This window comes from Stenella coeruleoalba (genome assembly GCF_951394435.1).
Source record: "Stenella coeruleoalba genome assembly, chromosome: 3".
Taxonomy (NCBI): domain Eukaryota; kingdom Metazoa; phylum Chordata; class Mammalia; order Artiodactyla; family Delphinidae; genus Stenella; species Stenella coeruleoalba.
The window spans coordinates 61,115,056-61,139,306 of NC_137148.1; the positions used below are offsets into that span (position 1 = coordinate 61,115,056).

Here is a 24,251-nt window from a genome sequence, read left to right on the forward strand (position 1 = left end):
GTTCTAAGAAGTAATTCCCATTATACCTTTTCATATGCCCAGGTTATTGCACTTCAAGAATAGTTAGTCTGGATGAATATTTTATGGTTTTAAATACAAATGATCTGCTGTCATTTGAATTCTTACTTGTGTATTTCTACTGGCACACCTCTCTGAAGTTAACAAGTCTTCTGATTAAAAAAAAAATTAAAGCAAACTTTTACATTAGAATGAACGATGGTGGAGGAACCCTTTTAAGCATCAGAATTAGTATCAGAGCTAGAAATAAAATCCAGGTTGCTTAATTTCCAGTCCAGAGTTCTTGAACACAGTGGGTTGGCAACTGAAATCACAGTCACATGCATGTATACCTATAGAGAAATGTACCATGTTTTTTTTTTTTAAATAAGGTTAAATTGGTGGATTTCTTAAATGATTAAGTTCAAATACAGTGTGTAATTAAAAAAAAATTACACTATTAAAAAGGAGGTTACTGAAATGGTACAGATGAACCGGTATGCAGGGCAGAAACTGAGACACAGATGTACAGGACAAACGTTTGGACACCAAGGGGGGAAAGTGGCTGGGGGGGTGGGGATGGTGGTGTGCTGAATTGGGAGATTGGGATTGACATACATACACTAATATGTATAAAACGGATAACTAATAAGAAACTGCTGTATAAAAAAATAAAATGAAATTCAAAAAAAAGGTTACTGTGCTAACAGTTTTAGAAGACTGAAATTAATAAAAATAAAACTATTAATTGAATTTGTAAAGCTGTGCAACCCTGCTGTATTATTACACAATCATAATTTGTCATGAGTATTTAAAATATATAAAATAAAAAATAAATAAAATAAAATAAAATATATAAAATAGTTTATTAATTCAAGAAGATATTTTTAAGCATCTATTTTGTTTTTGGAAATGTACCATGTTTTAATACATCTATACTGTCTTCTTTTTTTTTTTTTTGCGGTACGCAGGCCTCTCACTGTTGTGGCCTCTCCCGTTGCGAAGCACAGGCTCCGGATGCGCAGGCTCAGCAGCCATGGCTCACAGGCCCAGCCGCTCCGCAGCATGTGGGATCCTCCCGGACCGGGGCACGAACCCGTGTCCCCTGCATCAGCAGGCGGACCCTCAACCACTGCGCCACCAGGGAAGCCCTACTGTCTTCTTTTTAAAGAGTTATGGGAAATGATCACCACAGCAACATTATAAAAAAGTATACAGAGAAAAGCAATTATATTATTTTCTCAGGTAAATATGGTATTTATCAGCCTAAATCCATCTTAAGGAATAAAATCATTCCTTACTTTTACTTCACATTTATAGGAAAAAAAACCCTTTTTTTTGGCCATAGCCATCGGCTTGTGGGATCCTAGTTCCCTGACCAGGGGTCAAACCCAGGCCCTGCGCAGTGAAAGCGCAGAGTCCTAACCACAGGACCGCCAGGGAATTCCCTATAGGAAAATTTTATAACTCCAAAAACTCTGGCTCTTTCCCCAGATTAGGAAACATAAACAGGCAAGAACATGAAAAAGATACTCACGCTTTCCAAAAAACTTTCTGGAGTTATAAATATAGTCAATATAGCCCAAACACAAACTTCAAGTCTAACTCACCCAAAAAGATGTACTTAAATGACAGTATGTGATTTCGTAATAATGAAAAAGTAAAAGAAACAAAGATAAGATACTTGACCATGTGAAACTTATAAGTACAAAATACACAAAAATGAAGACAATTTTTAAAAACATAAGTAGAAAATATACTATATTCATGCTAATAACATGAGTAAAGCTAAAGTAAAGTGTAGTTAATCAGGTAAAGCTTCAAGTTTTAAGATTCTAGAGAAAAATGTGGATTTTGAAAAATTACTGAGCCAAGAACTTTAAGGCTAACAATCTACTTTCAAGAGTTCATACCCTAACAGTCCTCCTCAGTAAAAGAGACAAATGTTTAGTAAAGGTTACTTTTCTACCAAAACCATGCTTCTAGTACAAATACTGAAGAAAACATGGACAAAGCAAGAGATTATGTATATTTTTTATTAGAATAATGCATTTTGAAACTGCAAGCACATCTACCCTCTGAAATGTAGATAGTGTGCACCTTTACCTAATTTAAAGAGATTTCAATTTCTTTCTTATTAAGTAAGAAAAAAAGCAAGAAAAGGGCCTTGGAAGAGCCAAAATTAAGGTCAAAATTCACACTAAAGTTTATATATATGATTTATAGGAGAGATCTTCATGTCCTCATTCAGAGCAGTTACTCTTTAAGTCTATTTCTACAAATTTGGTTTCTTATAAATTTACACAAAAATTTGGTTTCTTGTATTTTAAAGTAATAGATGAGAAAGGGGAAAACTAGTGCCATAGATAGGCATGCTGATAGAAGAAGTAATGACAGAAATCTCACTAGGGATGAGAAAGAAGACCCATATAAAGCAAGGCAGTTAGGAGCACTTCAAGGAGAACATAAAGGCCTCAGCAACCTGATAACCCCCTAAAGTGGTCTTACCTTTACTTATAATAAAGGACAGCGATAAATTTAAGTATTAAAGAAGATTAAATGAGGAGCAGCAGGACCAGGAAGGGTAAAAAGGAAAAAAAAAAAAGGTTACATGATATGCTCTGTTTAAAAACAAAGAAACTGGGAGATGCAAGACGGAAGAGATATGGGAACATATGTATATGTATAACTGATTCACTTTGTTATAAAGCAGAAACTAACACACCATTGTAAAGCAATTATACCCCAATAAAGATGTTAAAATAAATAAATAAATAAAACCAAAACACTCTCTAAAGCAGAAGAAAAAGAAACTTTTAATAGAAATTTAAATGAGAAAAAACTAATACTCACGGAGCTATGTCTGGTTGTGTTGCACTGGAAAGGTCAGGAGGTAGTCTTCTTGAAGGGCCTTACTAAAAAAGCCTTCCCCTCCTTGGCCCATTAATCACAGCCAAATTTCTGGTTCTTAGGCTCAAAATTTATTTTGTAAGCCCACCAAGAGTAGAATCATGTCTTAAGGGCAGAACAACGTTGATTAATGAGGCTGATGTATAATGCTAGAATGCCAATTTATTGACATACAATGAGAAGCACAATTGTTTCTGGCACTAGAAAAAAGTCTTTCAAAACGCAAGCCCACTCTCTTATGATAGGCAGACCCATGCGAAAAACCATAGCCTTACCAGAAAATATATTGGTGAGTATGGTACCAAAAAAAGGAAAATTAGATAAACAGAATTATTTCATAGCTTAAGCAGTTTTCAGTCTTTTCTTGGAGCATTAACATTCTAAGGAGGTGTCTCAGAAGCTCTCTTTGTTTTCTGTTGTTTTCTGTGCTTGAAATCTTTTTAAGATTTCTTTTGGAGGGGGAAAAAAGTTCCATTGCTAAAAAGTAAAGTAAAACTACTGTTTTACTTAAAGGAAACAGGGTGGTCTTACAAACATTAAAACTATACTCAGAACACCCCCATCTCCTGGACAAGGCTTTAGGTGGACAAAACAGATATTTACCCTGTGATTTTCTTTATTTTGTGCTTTCACTGTTGACCAAGCTTCCTTCCTATTAATACACTTAACACACTCTTTGTGGAAAAGATAATCCAGTCAATCAGTTAACAGTCTAGTCTTATAAGACTAGAACCCATTCTCTCTTTCAGACATCTTTGTGTATCTTTATTATGACCTATTAAATATTGCTTTCATTTTATCCTCTGAGATTAAATCTTATTTCCAGTTTCTTAGGTAATATTTTAATATAATCCTAAGTATTAATAGTGGTATATAAACTATTTTATAAATGTTTCCGGTCAGAATGGTTAAACTGAAATCGTTTTTTGGTGTTTTTAAAAAAGTAAAACTTGAAAGTTTGACTATTTAGTAAGACTCCATCCTTAAGGCTGTATTCAGCTGAGATGTTGTAAGGAGTTGAATAGTGTTGCCCAAAATTCATGTCTACCCAGAACCTCAGAATGTGATCTTATTTGCAAATAGGTTCTTTTTTTTTTTTTTAAATTTTATTTATTTTATTTTTGGCTGTGTTGGGTCTTTGTTGCTGTGCGCGGGCTTTTCTCTAGTAGTGGCGAGCAGGGGCTACTCTTCGTTGCGGCGCTTCTCATTGCGGTGGCTTCTCTTGTTGCAGAGAAGGCTTCTCTAGGCTGTGCAACTATTGAGCACGGGCTTCAGTAGTTGCAGCACGTGGGCTCAGTAGTTGTGGCGCACGTGGCCTCAGTAGTTGGGCTTAGTTGCTCCGCAGCATGTGGGATCTTCCTGGACCAGGGCTCAAACCTGTGTCCCCTGCATTGGAAGGCAGATTCTTAACCACTGTGCCAACAGGAAAGCCTGGAAATAGGTTTTCTATAGACATAATTCATTAAGATGAGGTCATACAGGATTGGCATGGGGCCTAAGTCCAATGACTGGTGTCCTTATAAGAGACACACCAGGAAGAAGACCATGTAAAGACAGAAGCAGAGACTGGAGTTATACTGCCAAAAGCCAAAGAAAACGGAGGATTGCTGGCAACCATAAGAAGCTAGAAGAGGCAAGGAAGGATGGAGGGAAGAGCATGATTTGCTGACACCTTGATTCCAAACTTCTAGCCTCCAGAAATGTGAGAGAATAAATTTTAGTTGTGTTAAGCCACCTAGTTCACAGTAATTTTACATTGGCAGCCCTAAGAAATTAATACAGATGTTAACACAAGCTGAATTGCTTCTTTTTAGAGAAATATTTGTGGAACACCAATGCTTTAAAGGGCTTGAATTCCAGTGATCTGTTGTTACTAGGAGGGAACAAAACAGAAACCTTCCAGTTTCAAGTCTTAGAATCTTTTCACTATACCATATTCTCCTATCCATCTGTCCATCCATCCATCCATCCAACCATCCATCCATCCATCCATCCAATAGTTACCATATGCTTACACTGTGCCAAGCAGTGGGCAATGAACAAGTTAAATACTATCCCTTCCTTCACAGTGAACTTGTCTAGTCTCACTCAGTAGGTTGTGGAAATCCTTCCATGTTAATGCATACAGCCCTATATCAGGTATTTTTTAATAACTATATGTACGGTGTTTCACTGATTGCATGCAGATTTTAAGCAATATCTTATCGATGAAAACTTAAATTATTTCCAATTTTAAAGTATTATTGTAAACACCGAGATGAACATAATTGTACATACATCTATACCCTTGTCTGCATATCTTATTTAAATGAAAATCATAGCATGGCTTCTAGGTCTAAGGGTATGTACATTTTACTTAGTGATATGTATTGCCAAATTGCCCTCCATAAAGACTGTACCAACTGACATTTGCATCAACTGTGAGAAGAGAGCCCATTTCTCTCACTAACACTTGGTACTGGTGTTTTCATTTATGCCAATGTTATAGGTGACCAATAATATCATAGCTGTGCTTGTATTTTTGTGATTATTAGTGAGTTATAGTCATTAAGGGTACAGTCTGACTTTCTGAATTTGAATGCAGGTTCCACTGGTTCAGGTTCCTTAAATTCTTGGTGCCTCAGTTCCTCAATGGTAAAGCAAGGATAACAACAGTATCTGCCAATAGCTGGGAGAACTAAATGGGTTAATATCTATGAAGTACTTACAACCATATGGAGTTCATAGTGTTATTATTTCATATGTCATCCAATTCTCCTTTCTTTGTATGTAAATTTTCTGTTTATATTTTTATCTATCTTTATGGTGGAGTGTTCATCTCTCTTATTAATTTGTAAGAACTCTTTTTATATTCTAGATCTTATCCTTTATCTGGCATGTAGTTGGTAAATACTTTGCCCAATATGTCGCTTGTTTTTCCATCTTATTTGATTTTTCTTCCTTTTACCTCCTTTTCTGTTCTGTTCTCCTGGAGAAATTTTATTGTATAATGTTTATATACTCAGGTCTATCAATCTTATCTCTATGGCTTCACGATTTATGTGGATAAGAAAGCACTTTTCACAAAATATAGTATTTTAATTTAATGGTAAAGTGAAAGACAGCTAACATTTTTGTTTTTCTTGTTTAGGAGGAGAAACTTCTAGAAGACTTGAGAAGTAATTTCTTGGTAGAGTCTCATTAATTTAATATTCAGGGTGGGCATTACTGATAGATGTGGAAACTTATTACAATCTTTCCTCTTTAAAGAAAAAATGAAAACAATTAGTGATTTGGGACATTACTAAAAAGATTTTCTAGAGTTATAGTTCTCCACAAAGAGTGGCTACAAGTCTCCTGTTTCAGAATTTCTCTCAATCTTAAACATTTTCTCTATAAGCAAATGGGTGTCTAGATCCTATGAAATCATATATATAGATTTTACATATTATGAAGAGATTTTGGTTACTGATATCCTAGATACAAAGGATCACAACATGGAAAGACAGGCTATTAACTGAGGTACTCAACTTTCATTCATTGGCAAATGCCAAATTAGAAACGAAACTTTTTTTTTCCCCACTGGTTGTCAAATAACACTTTATTATTTTCCTTTGCAGTTCTTAACTAGCTGAGCAATCCACCACATCACTGTTGATGTCATCTAAGATGTCGTGAAGGTGGCAGCCATCAACATTGCAGCCCACAGACTAGGCGGTCCCCAGGATCTCTTTAATGGTTCCAGAGAGTTCTCTAGCTAAAGATCGATGCCACATCTGTCGGGCAATGTTGACAATCTCACCAAAAGTGATGTTTCCACTGTGCTTAATGTTTTCCTGCTTCTTTCTGTCTCTTGGCAGTTCCTTGAGGGCTCTGATGATCAGGGCAGAGGCAGAAGGTACCACCTCAATCTGGGCCTGTCGGTTCTGAATGGTCAGTTTCACTGTAATCCTCAGACCCTTCCAATCACCAGTTGCCTTGGCGATGTCATCACCAACTTTCTTTGGAGACAGACCCAGGGGGCTGATCATGGGGGAAAGGGCAAATGTGGCACCGACTTCTCCACCGGTGCACCTCAGGTACACAACTTTGATCTCATTGGGGTCGAACTTAGGTGGCATGGTGGAGGCGGCTGGCGTTGGTGTCGGATGAACCCGGATTCAGGACAACCAAAGAAAGTTGCACCTTGGCCTCCTCCGAGCCGAGAGCCGAAAGCAAAACATTTTTAATGCATATAATTTGCTCAATTTTCCTCTCAAGGGAATTAATTTTTCAAAGGAAATTTCATTATGTTTACCTAGGCATGCCTCATCACTCTAGTTCCTTTCAGCTCTGTTCTAATTACAATCCAAAGTTGGCATCCTTTGTGGATTTTCTTGCATGCTTTCTCCCAGGTAATTAATATGATTTAAATAAAATTGTATTTAACATAGCACCTATGGCACCATGCAGAACACCACCTCCGATTCAATACGATGCCATCATTACCTTTGGTATGATCCAACTGCTAGTTTTTAGCCCATGTTGACAACTAACAAGAACTTAATTTCCCTAAAACAGTATTAACTATTCTAGTGAAAATTAGATATTAGCTTCCTGCCTACTGAATATGAATTTTGTAATTCTACTCTATTAAAGCTAACACAATAAGAGCATTCAAGTTTATTTGGCTTAATTTGTCCTTCACATACCCATATGCATGTTGTTCATTCTTCATTATTCTGTACACCCTTTACATACATTCTTAAGGGCAAACATGAGAAGCACAGTTTTATACGTCCTACTCACAGGTTTGCATTAAAAACAAAACAACAGACTGAACTGCCCTGGAGCCTGAGGGGAGGGTGGCCTAACTGAGGCTGCTGGCTCTGGAGGGGCCCCACCAGCCGAAGCTGCGACAGTCCTGGGGACACGGGCAAGAGGACAGACAGGAGAAGCAAGAAGAACTACAATCCTGCAGCCTGTGGAACAAACGCCACATTCACAGGAAGAGAGACAAGATGAAAAGGCAGAGGGCTATGTACCAAATCATGGAACAACATAAAACCCCAGAAAAACAACTAAATGAAGTGGAGATAGGAAACCTTCCAGAAAAAGGATTCAGAATAATCATAGTGAAGATGATCCAGGATCTCGGAAAAAGAATGGAGGCAAAGATCGAGAAGATGCAAGAAATGTTTAACAAAGACCTAGAGGAATTAAAGAACAAACAAACAGAGATGAACAGCACAATAACTGAAATGAAAAATACACTAGAAGAAATCAGTAGCAAAAGAGGCAAAAGAACGCATAAGTGACCTGTAAGACGGAATGGTGGAATTCACTGCTGCTGAACAGAATAAAGAAAAAAGAATGAAAAGAAATGAAGACAGCCTAAGAGACCTCTGAGACAACATTAAACGCAACAACATTCGTATTATAGGGGTCCCAGAAGGAGAAGAGAGAGACAAAGGACCAGAGAAAATATTTGAAGAGATTATAGTCAAAAACTTCCCTAACATGGGAAAGGAAATAGCCACCCAAGTCCACGAAGCGCAGAGAGTCCCATACAGGATAAACCCAAGGAGAAACACACCAAGACACATAGTAATCAAATTGGCAAAAATTAAAGACAAAGAAAAATTATTGAAAACAGCAAGGGAAAAACGACAAATAACATACAAGGGAACTCCCATAAGGTTAACAGCTGATTTCTCAGCAGAAACTCTACAAGTCAGACGGGAGTGGCATGATATACTTAAATTGAGGAAAGGGAAGAACCTACAACCAAGATTACTCTATCTGGCAAGGATCTCATTCAGATTCCATGGAGAAATCAAAAGCTTTACAGACAAGCAAAAGCTAAGGGAATTCAGCACCACAAAACCAGCTCTACAACAAATGCTAAAGGAACTTCTCTAAATGGGAAACACTAGAGAAGAAAAGGACCTACAAAAACAAACCCAAAACAATTAAGAAAATGGTAACAAGAACATACATATTGATAATTACCTTAAACGTGAATGGATTAAATCCTCCAACCAAAAGACACAGGCTCGCTGAATGGATACAAAAACAAGCCCCATATATATGCTGTCTACAAGAGACCCACTTCAGACCTAGGGACACATTCAGACTGAAAGTGAGGGGATGGAAAAAGATATTCCATGCAAATGGAAATCAAAACAAAGCTGGAGTAGCAATACTCATATCAGATAAAATAGACTTTAAAATAATGTTACAAGAGACAAGGAAGGACACTACATAATGATCGAGGGATCAATCCAAGAAGAAGATATAACAATTATAAGTATATATGCACCCAACATGGGAGCACCTCAACACATAAGGCAACTGCTAACAGCTATAAGAGAGGAAATTGACAGTAACACAATAATAGTGGGGGACTTTAACACCTCACTTACACCAATGGACAGATCACTCAAACATAAAATTAATAAGGAAACACAAGCTTTAAATGACACAATAGACCAGACAGATTTAACTGATATTTATAGGACATTCCATCCAAAAACATCAGATTACACTTTCTTCTCAAAGTGCACACGGAACATTCTCCAGGAGAGATCACATCTTGGGTCACAAATTAAGCCTCAGTAAATTTAAGAAAATTGAAGTCATATCAAGCATCTTTTCTGACAACAATGCTATGAGATTAGAAATCAATTACAGGGTAAAAAAAAAAGTAAAAACATAAACACATGGAGGCTAAACAGTACATTACTAAATAACTAAGAGATCACTGGAGAAATCAAAGAGGAAATCAAAAAATACTTAGAGACAAATGACAATGAAAACACGATGATCCAAAACCTATGGGAGGCAGCAAAAGCAATTCTAAGAGGGAAGTTTATAGCAATACAAGCCTACCTCAACAAACAAGAAAAATCTCAAATAAACAATTGAAACTTACACCCAAAGAAACTAGAGAAAGAAGAACAAACAAAACCCAAAGTTAGCAGAAGGAAAGAAATCATAAAGATCAGAGCAGAAATAAATGAAATAGAAACAAAGAAAACAATTGCAAAGATCAATAAAACTAAAAACTGGTTCTTTGAAAAGATAAACATAATTGATAAACCATTAGCCAGACTCATCAAGAAAAAGAGGGAGGGGACTCAAATAATAAAATTAGAAATGAAAAAGGAGAAGTTACAACATAAACCGCAGAAATACAAAGCATCCTAAGAGACTACTACAAGCAACTCTATGCCAATAAAATGGACAACCTGGAAGAAATGGGACAAATTCCTAGAAAGGTATAACCTTCCAAGAGTGAACCAGGAAGAAACAGAAAATATAAACAGACCAACCGCAAGAAATGAAATTGAAACTGTGATTTTAAATCTTCCAACAGGGCTTCCCTGGTGGCGCAGTGGTTGAGAGTCCGCCTGCCGATGCAGGGGACATGGGTTCGTGCCCCGGTCTGGGAAGATCCCGCATGCCATGGAGCGGCTGCGCCCGTGAGCCATGGCCGCTGGGCCTGCGCGTCCGGAGCCTGCTGCTCCGCAACGGGATGGGCCACAGCAGTGAGAGGCCCGTGTATCACAAAAAAAAAAAAAAAAAAAATCTTCCAACAAACAAAAGCCCAGGACCAGATGGCTTCACAGGTGAATTCTATCAAACATTTAGAGAAGAGCTAACATCCATCCTTCTCAAACTCTTCCAAAAAACTGCACAGGAAGGGACACTCCCAAACTCATTCTATGAGGCCGCCATCACCTTGATCCCAAAACCAGACAAAGATACTACAAAAAAAGAAAATTACAGACCAATATCACTGATGAATATAGGTGGAAAAATCCTCAACAAAATACTAGCAAACAGAATCCGACAACACATTAAAACGATCATACACCATGATCAAATGGGATTTATCCCAGGGATGCAAGGATTCTTCAGTATACACAAATCAATCAATGTGATACACCATATTAACAAATTGAAGGATAAAAATCATATGATCATCTCAACAGATGCAGAAAAAGCTTTTGACAAAATTCAACACTCATTTATGATAAAAACGCTCCAGAAAGTGGGCATAGAGGGAACCTACCTCAACATAATAGAGGCCATAAAAAACAAACCCACAGCAACCATCATTCTCAATGGTGAAAAACTGAAAGCATTTCCTCTAAGATCAGGAACAAGACAAGGATGTCCGCTCTCACCACTATTATTCAACATAATTTTGGAAGTCCTAGCCATGGCAATCAGAGAAGAAAAAGAAATAAAAGGAATACAAATTGGAAAAGAAGAAGTAAAACTGTCACCATTTGCAGATGACATGATACTATACATAGAGAATCCTAAAGATGCCACCAGAAAACTACTAGAGCTAATCAATGAATTTGGTAAAGTTGCAGGATACAAAATTAATGCACAGAAATCTCTTGCATTCCTATACACTAACGAAAAATCTGAAAGAGAAATTATGGAAACACTCCCATTTACCATTGCAAGAAAAAGAATAAAATACCTAGGAATAAACCTACCTAGGGAGACAAAAGACCTGTATGTGGAAAACTATAAGACACTGTTGAAAGAAATTAAAGATGATACCAACAGATGGAGAGATATACCATGTTGTTGGATTAGAAGAATCAATATTGTGAAAATGACTATACTACCCAAAGCAATCCACAGATTCAATGCAATCCCTATCAAATTACCAATGGCATTTTTTACAGAACTAGAACAAAAAATCTTAAAATCTGTATGGAGACACGAAAGACCCCAAATAGCCAAAGCAGTCTTGAGGGAAAAAAACAGAGCTGGAGGAATCAGACTCCTTGACTTCAGACTATACTACAAAGCTACAGTAATCAAGACAATATGGTACTGGCGCACAAAAACAGAAATACAGATCAATGGAACAGGACATAAAGCCCAGAGATAAACCCACGCACCTATGGTCAACTAATCTATTGCAAAGGAGGCAAGGATATACAATGGAGAAAAGACAGTCTCTTCAATAAATGGTGCTGGGAAAACTGGACAGCTATGTGTAAAAGAATGAAAGTAGAACACTCCCTAACACCATACACAAAATGGATTAGAGACCTAAATGTAAGACGGGACACCATAAAACCCTTAGAGGAAAACACAGGAAGAACATTCTGACATAAATCACAGCAAGATCTTTTTTGACCCACCTCCTACAGTAATGGAAATAAAAACAAAAATAAACAAATGGGACCTAATGAATGGGAAAAAATGTTTGCAAATGAATCAACAGACAAAGAATTAATCTCCAAAATATATAAACATCTCATGCAGCTCAATATTAAAAAAGCAAACAACCCAATCCAAAAATGGGCAGAAGACCTAAATAGACATTTTTGCAAGGAGGACATACAGATGGCCAAGAAGCATATGAAAAGCTGCTCAACATCACTAATTATTAGAGAAATACAAATCAAAACTACAATGACGTATCACCTCACACCAGTTAGAATGGGCATCATCAGAAAATCTACTAACAACAAATGCTGGAGAGGGTGTGGAGAAAAGAGAACCCTCTTGCACTGTTGGTGGGAATGTAAATTGATACAGCCACTATGGAGAACAGTATGGAGGCTCATTACAAAGTTAAAAATAGAATTACCATATGACCCAGCAATCCCACTACTGGGCATATACCCAGAGAAAACCATAATTCAAAAAGACACATGCACCCCAATGTTCATTGCAGCATTATTTACAATAGCCAGGTCATGGAAGCAACCTAAATGCCCATCGACAGACAAATGGATAAAGAAGATGTGGTACATATATACAATGGAATATTACTCAGCCATAAAAGGAATGAAACTGGGTCATTTGTAGAGACGTGGATGAATCTAGGGAGTGTCATACAGAGTGAAGTAAGTCAGAAAAAGAAAAACAAATATCACATATTAATGCATATATGTGGAACCTAGAAAAATCGCACAGATGAACTGGTTTGCAGGCAGAAATTGAGACACAGATGTAGAGAACAAACGTATGGACACCAAGGGTGGAAAGCAGCGGCGGGTGCTGGTGGTGGTGTGATGAATTGGGAGATTGGGATTGACATGTATACACTGAAATGTATAAAATGGATGACTAATAAGAACCTGGTGTATAAAAAAAATAAAATTCAAAAAAGAAAAAAATGTTAAAGAAAAGAAAAAAAGCTAAAAAAACAACATAAAACAGGATTATCTCCACTTAAAAGAAATTCCCAAACCAGAAATTCATCCATTTAAAATAAACTCTGATTGCACAACCACTACTATGTAGCACTTAACTAGACATAGTCCAACAGAGGTCAAGTTGGTTCTAAGTTAAAAAATCTAGCTGGAAAAGAAAAAATTTAAACAAAAGGAAACAACTGTTTTCTTTAGCTCGACAATGCAGCCTTCAAACTGTCACTAGAATTCCTTTGCTTTACTTAGATAATTCAATAAACAGACACAATGTCTATAGAATTCCAAATTTCTCAAAAGGACATTAAAGACCCCCTGGCTGTATTTCTCATTATACACTCCATGCTTTTTTGTTTGTTTGTTTTTGTTTTTGTTTTGGCTGTGTTGGGTCTTCGTTGCTGCTCGCAGGCTTTCTCTAGTTAGGGCGAGTGGGAGCTACTCTTCGTTGTGGTGCGCAGGCTTCTTATTGTGGTGGCTTTTCTGTGGAGCACACAGGCTCTAGGCACGCGGGCTTCAATAGTTGTGGCACGTGGGCTCAGTAGTTGTGGCTCCCGGGCTCTAGAGTGCAGGCTCAGTAGTTGTGGCACATGGGCTTAGTTGCTCCCCGGCATGTGGGATCTTCCTGGACCAGGGCTGGAACCCGTGAGCCTTGCATTGGCAGGTGGATTCTTAACCACTGTGCCACCAGGGAAGCCCCAACACTCCATGCTTTTTACACATCTATCATAATGTCCATAAAATGTCCCAAGTATATCCAACTCATTTCCTAAATGGAGATTTTTATCTTATTTCTTTTGCTAAGAGAACATGATTCCCCTTCCCAATCCTCAACGCCTCATCTTGACCACTCACTCAAGATCTACTTCAAATGTCATTTCTTCCAGGAAGCCTTCCTCAACTCACCCAGCAGAATTTTAAACTGATTTCTTATCCAAATAGCTATAACCGAAATAGTTGTATCTTGATGACAATATACATCTACGTAATGTTTTACAGTTGAGCTGCTTGCACAATAGTATCTCTTTGGGAAATATATGAGAATAACATCCCCAAAAGTTTTCTAAAGATAAGAGCTTACAATTGAACCATTTTCCTGTTTCTTTAAACCAATAGCTACAGCCACTCCTGAAGTTTTTGACATAAATATGAAAAAGCTCATGTTCCTAAGGAAACTATCAGAAGTCTATCTGCTAGGTGTGAACACTCACATCTGCAGATCTGATTCTTAGACTGAAAGTATGACCAAAAGCCTTTGTTAACAACAATGACAATAAAAACAAAAAGCAGGCAGTCCTTTCCTTATTAAAACATGAAATGCTAGCCATCTCCAGTGACTGTTTTCCAGCTTTCTGCATTATTTAAGTGTTAGCAGTGGGATTATTTATGTGATGGGAATTTTAAAGAAAGTAGAGTATTCCATAAATCAGCTTATATAAGAAGTAATTTACCAATTCTCCTACTCAGGTCAAATAAAATTTAAGCCAATGGAATGTCAGAAGATCTGGGTTTTAGTTCTAATTCTTGACTACCTTGTAATGTGATCTTGGGTAAGCTGCTTAATTTCTCTGGGTCTCAGGTTCAACATCTGTAAAATGAGGGGGCTGGACTAGATGATCCCTAGGGTATGTTGCAGCTCAAAAATGGAAAGGAAGAAACGCATCTTAAATTCATTTTATTAATAGTGGAAATCAAACCATCAGCAGAGACTGATAATTTTTTCTATTTATTTACAAAGCTGATAAATAATATTCTGAAACTGACCCTAAAATGCTTAGTTGGGTTTTCAGTCAATAAATCTAGCACTTAAAGTTTAACTATCAATTTCTCTTCTCTTTACTGATATATCTTTCATCCTTAGGTCTCAAAAGTTGCCATAAAATTTCTTGTTTCTATGCAATTCATGATATAATTCATCCCACTCTGGTGTTTCAACAATTTAACGGTTCTAATTGCCTTATTATCTGCTCTGGTGCAGTAGTAAAGCCTCTGAACATTTCATTTACCTTACCAACAAGAAATCCCATATATCTCAGCCTTAAGGATATTACCTCTACCTCTTGGATGAGCAGAGGCATGAAGAACTTAAGCTCTCTGGAAAACCAATATAATCTATCACTATTTAACTGTTTGTCAATGTTTATGCCTGTCTCAACTCACATTTAATGGGGCTTTTTATTGTTATTTTCCACTATAAAATTTTGAAGACACCTAAATGTCACTAATTCCCTTCTAAGTTTAGCATGTCTATTGCAATGTTACTTACCTGGGAGACATAGTAACATGATACAAATGAATGCTATGGAATTAGGCAGACTAACTCCAAATCTTAGTTCTGACCTTTGCTATTTATATGACCTTAAGCAAGTTACTTGCCTCTTTGAGGCTGTTTCCCCAAGTAAAATAGGAAGACTAACTACTCTACAATACTGTAGTGAATATAAAGTAAGTACAGTTCCTGGTCTGATGCTGCACACGTAACAAGTATTCAGTAACTGTTACTCATGTCCTTCCCATACCAAGTGCTCCCACTTGGCTGTGATTCTGTTTGTTGAGTTGGCCAGTTTGAAAATAGATTTTAGTCACTAGCTGCTTCTATAGGAGTGTTTCCAAATGGCTGGTTGTAACCCATTAGTCAGGGTTCTAATCCATGACTCCTGAAATCAATTCAGTGGGTTTTGGTCAGCACTGTTTTAATGGAAGAGAACAGAATGGAACTGGAAATATCAGAATACATTATAAGTGCTAAAAATAGGAATACTTCATTAAACTTTTGTTCCAGTTTTATAAATGTGTGTGTGTGTACTGTGCCATGATGAAAAAAAAAGTCTATTTCTTACTCTGGGTTGGATCAAAAAAGTTTGAAGTACACTGCTCTATAGAGAAGGTCAGTTATCTTTAGTTGGATCACTTCCCTTCCCTGCCCATCTTTTCCAGGGAATGTCCTACTAAGACCAGCATTTCAGTATCTCAAAGTCAAGAAGCCCACCAGCACTACTCCCCTACAGAAAACAGTTATATATATATTCCTGAGGCTACCTACATTGTTAATAAGACCAAGAGGCAGAAGTGATACCCTTAGAAATACTTTTCTTAACTACTCATCAAATCCTTTCATATTTTGCTTCTTTTGAAACACAGTAGCAAGTAAAAGGCTCCTTGGGGGCCTTAAAAAAATAAAAATAAAAACAGATACTAAAGAAAGTTACAACCAGAAACCCAGTTATTCAAATAAGAATTCAACATTAAAATCTAAAATGTATTCCATAACCACAACCCCTTCAGTAAAATACATTAATCTTTTGGGGAGAATATTTTATCTTTTAAAGCAGATCCAATTTTTTTCTTTCATTGTTAATTTTTTTTAAACACTTATTGTAGTTGATTTACAATGTTGTGTTAGTTTCAGGTGTACAGCAAAGTGAACCTGTTATACATATATCCACTTTTTTTTTTTTCTAAGATTCTTTTCCCATATAGGCCATTACAGAGTAGTGAGTAGAGTTCCCTGTGCTATATGGCACGTTCTTCCTAGTTATCTATTTTATATATAGTCATGTGTATATGTCAATCCCAATCTCCCAATTTATCCCTCCTTTCCCTTATCCCCTGGTAACCATAAGTTTGTTTTCTACATCCATGACTCTACTTCTGCTTTGTAAATAAGCTCATTTGTATCCAGTTTTTTAAAGATTCCACATATAAGTGATATCATATGATATTTGTCTTTCTCTGACTTACTTCACTCAGTATGATAATCTCTAGGTCCATCCATGTTGCTGCAAATGGCACTATTTTGTTCTTTTTTATGGCCGAGTAATATTCCATTGTATATATGTACCACATCTTCTTTATCTATTCCTCTGGTGATGGACATTTAGGTTGCTTCCATGTCCTGGCTATTGTAAATAGTGCTGCAATGAACATTTGGGTGCATGTATCTTTTTGAATTATGTTTTTCTCTCTAGATATATGCCCAGGAGTGGGATTGCTGGGTCATATGGTAGCTCTATTTTCAGTTTTTTAAGGAACTTCCATACTGTTCTCCATACTGGCAGTACAATTTACATTCTTACCAACAGTGTAGGAGGGTTCCCTTTTCTCCACACCCTCTCCAGCATTTATTGTTTGTAGATTTTTTGATGATGGCCATTCTGACTGGTGTGAGGTGATACCTCATTGTAGTTTTGATCTGCATTTCTCAAATAATTAGTGATGTTGAGCATCTTTTCACATGCTTTTTGGTCATCTGTGTGTCTTCTCTATGTCTATTTAGATAATAGACATGTCTATTAGATAAGAGAAATGTCTATTTAGATCTTCTGCCCATTTTTTGATTGGGTTATCTGTTTTTCTGATATTGAGCTCATGAGCTGTTTGTATATTTTGGAGATTAATCCCTTGTTGGTTGCTTCATTTGCAAATATTTTCTCCCATTCTAAGGGTTGTCTTTTTGTTTTATGGTTTCCTTTGCTGTGCAAAAGCTTTTAAGTTTAATTAGATCCCATTTGTTTATCTTTGTTATTATTTTCATTACTCTGGGAGGTGGGTCAAAAAGATCTTGCTGCTTTTTTCCAATGGTGGGAAGGAGGTGGGCCTGGCTCCGCACGGCCTTGGGGCCAGAGCCCAGGTCCCTGCCCGCCCCAGCGCCGGCCTCCAGCCAAGCCCTGCGCCTCCGTCCTAGGTCACAGTGGCCGGAGGTGCGCCCAGGTCCGCAGGACAGGCGGGCACAGAGGTTGCTTGTGTTGGGGTTGGGGGTACGGCGAGGTTCCGGCATCTCCGCAGAGCATTGCAGGTCCGGGCCTGGGGGCACCACAGCTTGCTATTCTCTCTGCACTTTCCTGGCTCTGAAGCCTCGAGAACACAGCTAGGCATCAGTAGTTTAATGCAGAGTTTGCCTGCTGGGAACTAGAGGCCTGCTGGGGTCTCAGTTCTTGACTGGCCCCGGAACATGAGGTTGCCAGGCATGTGATGGCAGCAGGTAGGAGTGAGCTGCTGGTGCAGTGATGAGCAGGAAAGGAAGGACAATAGCTGTTGGCCTGTGAACCTAGGCAAGAATGACCAGCCAACACAATCCAGACCAAGGTCCGTGGGCCCAGCTCAGTCCTGTGTGGCTGGTCAGTGGAATAGACCTGCAGGTGTGGCTCTTGTCACTCTAAGACTGGCTTCAGGACAGATCCTGCTGATGAGCCCAGGGCACCGCCCTCAGTTCTCCAGGAGAGTGCACCTGAGTGGAGCCAAGAGGGTGTGCCCAACTCACAGCACAGCGGCCACACACGTCCAGTCTGCTTGCAAGGGCAGTGGAGAGCCGGGGGAAGTCATGGCCTTGGGAGTGTCCTCTGATGAAAAAGAACCTGCAGGCTTATAAAATAACTTTTGTGTGAAACGTTGGTGTGTTGAAAAGCAGTTCTGTGTGCTTTTCTCCTTGGTGTGGATCAGCAGTGCTGAGGCAGCAGGCGTGACACAGAAGTGTGAGCAGAGATGGTCTGGAATTCCCAAACTCCAGGGAAACTAAAGGCGATAGCCAGCCTAGTGAAGAGGACAGGAGTTGGGGGCCGGTGGCGGTGGGGCAGGAAGGCGCCCGAAGGCAGCAGTGTCCCACCTGTGGTGGCGGCAGCCCAGCAGGTGCCCCTTGTCGCAGGGACCTAATCCTGGCTCCAGCCGGGTGGTCAGCGGAGCTGCAAGGTCTTCTGGGTGAGGAGACCCCACAGTCCTGAGCTGTTCTTTGCTGTGTTTGGTCATCTCCCCCCATCCAAGGGGAGAAATCTAGATGAGGTTTAAGAATTAGTGCTTTAAGAATGTGGATCTCGTAGTTGAGATCTTGGAACACATGTTTTCAGCACAAGGTGTTAAGGTGAATGGAAGAATTTAACGCCTTTTCAAGGAGTGTATCTCCATGTGGGCAGAACTAGAGAATAAATGGGTCTTAAATTAAAAAATTTTAAAAAAAGATCTTGCTGTGATTTATGTCAAAGAGTGTTCTGCTTATGTTTTCCTCTGAGAGCTTTATAGGGTCTGACCTTACATTTTAGGTCTTTAATCCATTTTGAGTTTATTCTTGTGTATGGTGTTAGGGAGTATTCTAATTTCATTCTTTTACATGTAGCTGTCCAGTTTTCCCAGCACCACTCATTGAATAGACTGTCTTTTCTCCATTGTATAGTCTTGCCTACTTTGTCATAGATTAGGTGGCCACAGGTGCGTGAGTTTATCTCTGGGCTTTCTATCCTGTTCCATTGATTTATATTTCTGTTTTTGTGCCAGTACCATACTGTTTCGAATACTGAAGCTTTGTAGTATAGTTAAAGCAGATCTAAGTTAAATGGAAGTTGGGGGAGGGCTGTTAGGGAAGGCTTTTTCAAGAAAATAATGTCAAAGTTAGCATTTGATGAATGAGTAAGAATTAGCAAAGAAGAGGGAAAGGGTATATGACAGGAGTAGCAAGCAGGGTGGCAGCATTTTAGGTACCAAGAAGAGCACAAAAGATTCTAAAGTGAGAGAGAATATGGAAAGTTGGTTTGAAAATTAAGTAAGGCTGATTCATTCGGCGTGGAGAAGAGCAGCAAAAGATAAACAAGAGAGTAAGGGCCCAGAACATAACCTTATAAGGTCATACTAAAGAATCTGGATTTTTCCTAAGTGTATTTAACAGACTTATCAGGTGAGTGACCTACTCAATCATATTTACCTTTTAAAAAGATTATAAAAAAAAATCACTGTGACTGCAACATGGACAATGTAATAGAGAGGGGCAGGGCTAGGGCCACGCAGATAAGGGGAGTGTGATTGTAATACAGGAGAAAAATGGTTGTGGTCTACTCAAGAGTGGTAGCTGTGGGAATGAAGAGATATAGATAAAATTGATTATTTTAACCAGGGTGAATAATGGATGTGGGAAGATAAGGGAGCTGGAGAATCCAAAGGTAACTGGGCAGATGGTGGTGTGGTAGTGCCAGTGCCTGAGATAAGGAGACCAGGAAGAGTGTGGGAAAGAGAAAATATAAAATTAGGACCTTATTATACTGGAGGTGCCTATGTGACATTAAAGTGGAAATGTCCAGAAGTACCCAGACCTAGAGTTCAAAAGGAAGATATATATGAGGGAATCAGGAACATACTGATGTAACTGGGGTCATAGGAGTGAAGGAGGCTGCTCATTGGAGTGTTTACAAAGTGAAAAGGGAAAAAAGCCCCAGGTAGAGCCCCAGAGAACATTTGAGAGAGGGTAAGCTACACTAATGCAAGAAGTATTGACACAACTGTCTTTTGTTAAAATTGGTGTATAACTGACATATAATATCATTATATTAGTTCGGGTGTACAACATAACGATTCGACATTTATATGTATTGCAAAATGATCCCCACAATGCCCATCACCATACAGAGTTACAAAAATTTTTTTATTGTGATCAGAAATTTTCTGTCTTATTTACCACTATATCCCTGTCATGCAGACAGTATATGTCATATATCAGTGGCTCAATCAATTTCTGTTACATAAATAACAAAGGAAGAAAAAAACAAAAATAAGACTGAGAAGGAGTAAAGAGGGGAAGACCAGAGTACTGGTCTTCTGAAGGGAAGTAAAGAAGGGAAACCAGAGTACTGCAGTATCACTGTAGCCAAGGAAAGAAAGTAGGATAGAAAGCTTTTCAAGGAGGGGAAAGTAATTCTGTCAACGGCTGCTAGTAAGTAAAGATAAAGACTGTTAGATATTATGAGTGACCTTTGTTTCACTGCTGATGAACTCTTTCGAGAAGTCTGGCTCCTAGGGAGGGAAATGAGATAAAGGGTTTTTTGCTGTTGATTCTTTAAGATATTAGTGACTTCAGCATGTTTGAATACTTTTGGGAATAAACTTGAAAAGAGATTAAAGAGAAAAGACAAACACTTAACAAAGGGATGGGATTCGGTACACAGATAGAATGATGCCTTTAAATAAAAGGTTAAGATCTTTGATTCTAAGAGGAAGTAATGAGTACAGTAAGAATAAAGATGCATGTAAATCTCTAGGTTTGATGGCGCTTGGGACACAAAGAGCATGTGATTCTATCATTAGCCAGGGAAGACTTCAGGAAAGAAGTAATGATTAAGAAGAGACCTAAAAATTGAGGACTAAGTAAGTATTATTCAAAGCAGTATGCTGGGGAATGTTCTAGTCAGAGGAAACTGCATATTTAGAAAAGGGCTGAAGGGAGATTTTATATTAAATAATTGATATATTTACCAATCCTAAAAACATAGACTAGGGAAGTTAGCTTGAGCCTGGATTTAACCCTTGGCTAAACTTCCTTTACTCCTCAGGCTGCTGCTGATAAAGTTCAGGGAATACTTTCTACCCTGAGAGGCCACTCTAGTTATCCCAATCAGTACTCTCTCTAACAATTATGGATTAGAAATATTTGAAGAACTGAGCACTGATTCATCAGCCTGTCATTCAGCTATGAATCAAACACTTTTTGAGTAACTACTAAGTTCAAGGCACCATCCTGCATTCTGAAGACTGCAAAGAGAATAAAGCATGTTGTGTCACTCTCAAGGAGCTTAAGTCCCTTCATGGATAGAATAAGTGAAATGTTACCTGAGGCCCAGAGCCCAAAGCAAATATTTACTCCTTCTTTCTACCCCTTATTCCCCATCTTTCTGTTGTCTTATGTCTCTTCCATCTACATATCTCTCACTGATCTCTCCCCTTCTTCTCCCAACCTTGCTGGTCATAAAATTAAAGTGTAGAAAAATTTTAATATTTATTCTATTTAGTAAACTGTTTCATATTTCTAAGACCTTTAAACAAAAATCAGGTAATGTCAACATTTTATATTCTAAAGAAAAGAAAATAAACGAAGTTATTTCTGTAAAAGGTCCTCAATGATTTTTTTCCCTATATGTCATTGGTCTCCAAGAAAATACAGAAGACATTTGGGGACTTAACATTTGAGGACTTAACTCTCAGTAAATACCCCAAAATGTTCATGTAATAGAATTTTAATTTTGCTGAAATACAGTTATGGTTATGAGCTGTGGTATTCAGGAACAAGTCACCAATATGGTGAATGAGTCTGACAACTGTCCAGAATCCAATCTCAGCGCAGCTGTTCTGTTCTTTCTTTTGTCTGTGTGTGTGATATAACTCTAGTAAATGAACTAACCACAAACCAACAAAAACCCATTTTGTTTCTTTGAGGAAAAAGAGCCAGAAAAGAAAGTCAATTGCTATTGGCAGTGATAACAGTAAGTAAAGGAATCTAAGAAAATTACTGCGTTTGCAAATGTGGGGGATTTGAAAAGATCTTGGAACACATTCCTTAACAAAACATAAACTGTCTATTGTATTTTCCTCCACTTCCATGCCATTTTCTAGCAACATGACAAATAATAGCTGGAAAATTAATTGGTCTGAGACCTGGAATAACTATCAGAGTTCTTAAAGATTTGATAATCAACTACAGAATTAAGGTATTTAATCACACCATTAGACTCAAAAGACTAGCTAGGAAAAATAAATGCCAGAGTCAAAAGTTATTGCCTTACTAAAGGATAGCATGTTAACGGTTAGAGGCATGGACTAAGAAACCTAAACCCTAGATTGGAGAGCCTCTATTTTGCCTCTTAATATCTGTGTACCCTTTTGAAAGTCACTTAATTTCTGTTAGCCAGGTCCTTGGAGAAGCAGACACTAAGATGGGATAAAACTTGCGAGGATTCTGTCAGTGCAAATATCCATGAGACAGAAAATGGGAAGGGAGCTGGAGAAGGTTGGGAGGGTCATCAGACCATGATGCAAGTCTGAGCCTGAATGAAAGAAAGAGTGAGGACAGGTTAGAAGGAAGCATCCTAGACTACCATACAGTTTTAGGAAGGTTTGGCAAGGCCACTGGGGAGTCCTCAGGCCAAAGGTGGCTGTTACGGGAATCCCATGTCCCTCAGGAAAAGGTCTGTCTGCCACTAGCTGTCAGCAGCTCATGGGAAGCAAGGCTTTGGGAAAAATGTAGTAACAGATTTCACAGTCCAGTAGCAGGGGCCCTTGGTTAATTATACTCCCTGCATGTGGAAGTCTTCAAGTTCCATTCTCACGGCTACCACAACCTCTTCTGATTTTCATAAATTCTCTATTTTTGTCCTTCCTACTTTACAAGTTGTCCCAAATATCATGATAGGCACTAGGGATATAATGGTGAAAAAAGAGCAACACGGTCTCTGCCCTCAGAGAACATACACTCTAATGGAAAGATCCAGAGAAGCAAAGAGGCAATTAAATACTGTGCGGATTAGTCAGACTGTCACTCACCTACAAATCTAGACTTCTTAGTATGACATACACAACTGTATCCTAAATTATTTTATCAACCATTCTTTTACTATCTCCTCAGTACCCACATACCCTAGATGCTCCAGCCATCACAAACGTTTTTACTCACCCCTGAATATAATATACTGATTCACACCTCCATGCTTTTATACATATAGTTCTATCTAGAATGTGACTTCTGCAAGATCCCACTCAAATGTCAGTTGTCATAAGCCTCCTCTAACCCTAGAGCACTGGTTCTCAACAAGGACAATTTTATTCCCTACCTACCAGTGGAGCATTTGACAATGTCTGGAGACCATTTTGGTTGCCACAAGTGTGTGTGCATGTGTGTGTTGGGGGGAGGGGTGGAGAGGGAAGGTGAGCTACTGACATCTAGTGGGTAGAGGCCAGGCTTACTGCTGAACACCCTACAATATAAAGGAAAGCCTTCGCCCAGTCCCCAACAAAGAATTACCCAGGGCAAAATGTCAAAAGTGTAAAGGTTGAAAAACTCTGTCCTAGATGCAGTTTGTCATAACCTGGTCTGGGTTCATGAAGCATTCTGACCTTACTCACAAGGCCTTTGTCTTTCTCTGAAACCATAAGCTCCTATAAAACAGAAGGTGATATTCATCTTTCATATCCAATGACCTCACATGGTCTCGTCACTTTTACAAATTTGTCAAAGTAAAATAAAGGTATAAGTCAGTGCACTGGTGGTACTCAACAGGTGATCTCATCCTGGCTCTACCACTTCCTAGCTGTTTATCTTTGGGAAAATTATTTAAACTCAATTTCTTCATCTGTAAAATGGGGCTCACTGCAATTATTTCATGTACAGATTATGAGGGTGAAGTGACACATACATGAAATGCTTAGCTATGTATGACACATAGTGAAAGC

General features: G+C 38.3%; 2 protein-coding genes across 2 annotated transcripts in view; both read right to left on the minus strand.

Moving 5' to 3' along the window:
• The window catches only part of TBCA (tubulin folding cofactor A), a 102,748-nt gene that overhangs the window by 38,581 nt on the left and 39,916 nt on the right, over positions 1–24,251 (minus strand). The window lies entirely within an intron of this gene.
• Positions 5,668–8,207, minus strand: LOC307184654 (large ribosomal subunit protein uL11-like). The gene has a single exon (XM_079918284.1). It carries the CDS (start codon positions 7,005–7,007, stop codon positions 6,597–6,599), a length of 411 nt encoding a protein of 136 aa, XP_079774410.1. The 5' UTR covers positions 7,008–8,207; the 3' UTR covers positions 5,668–6,596.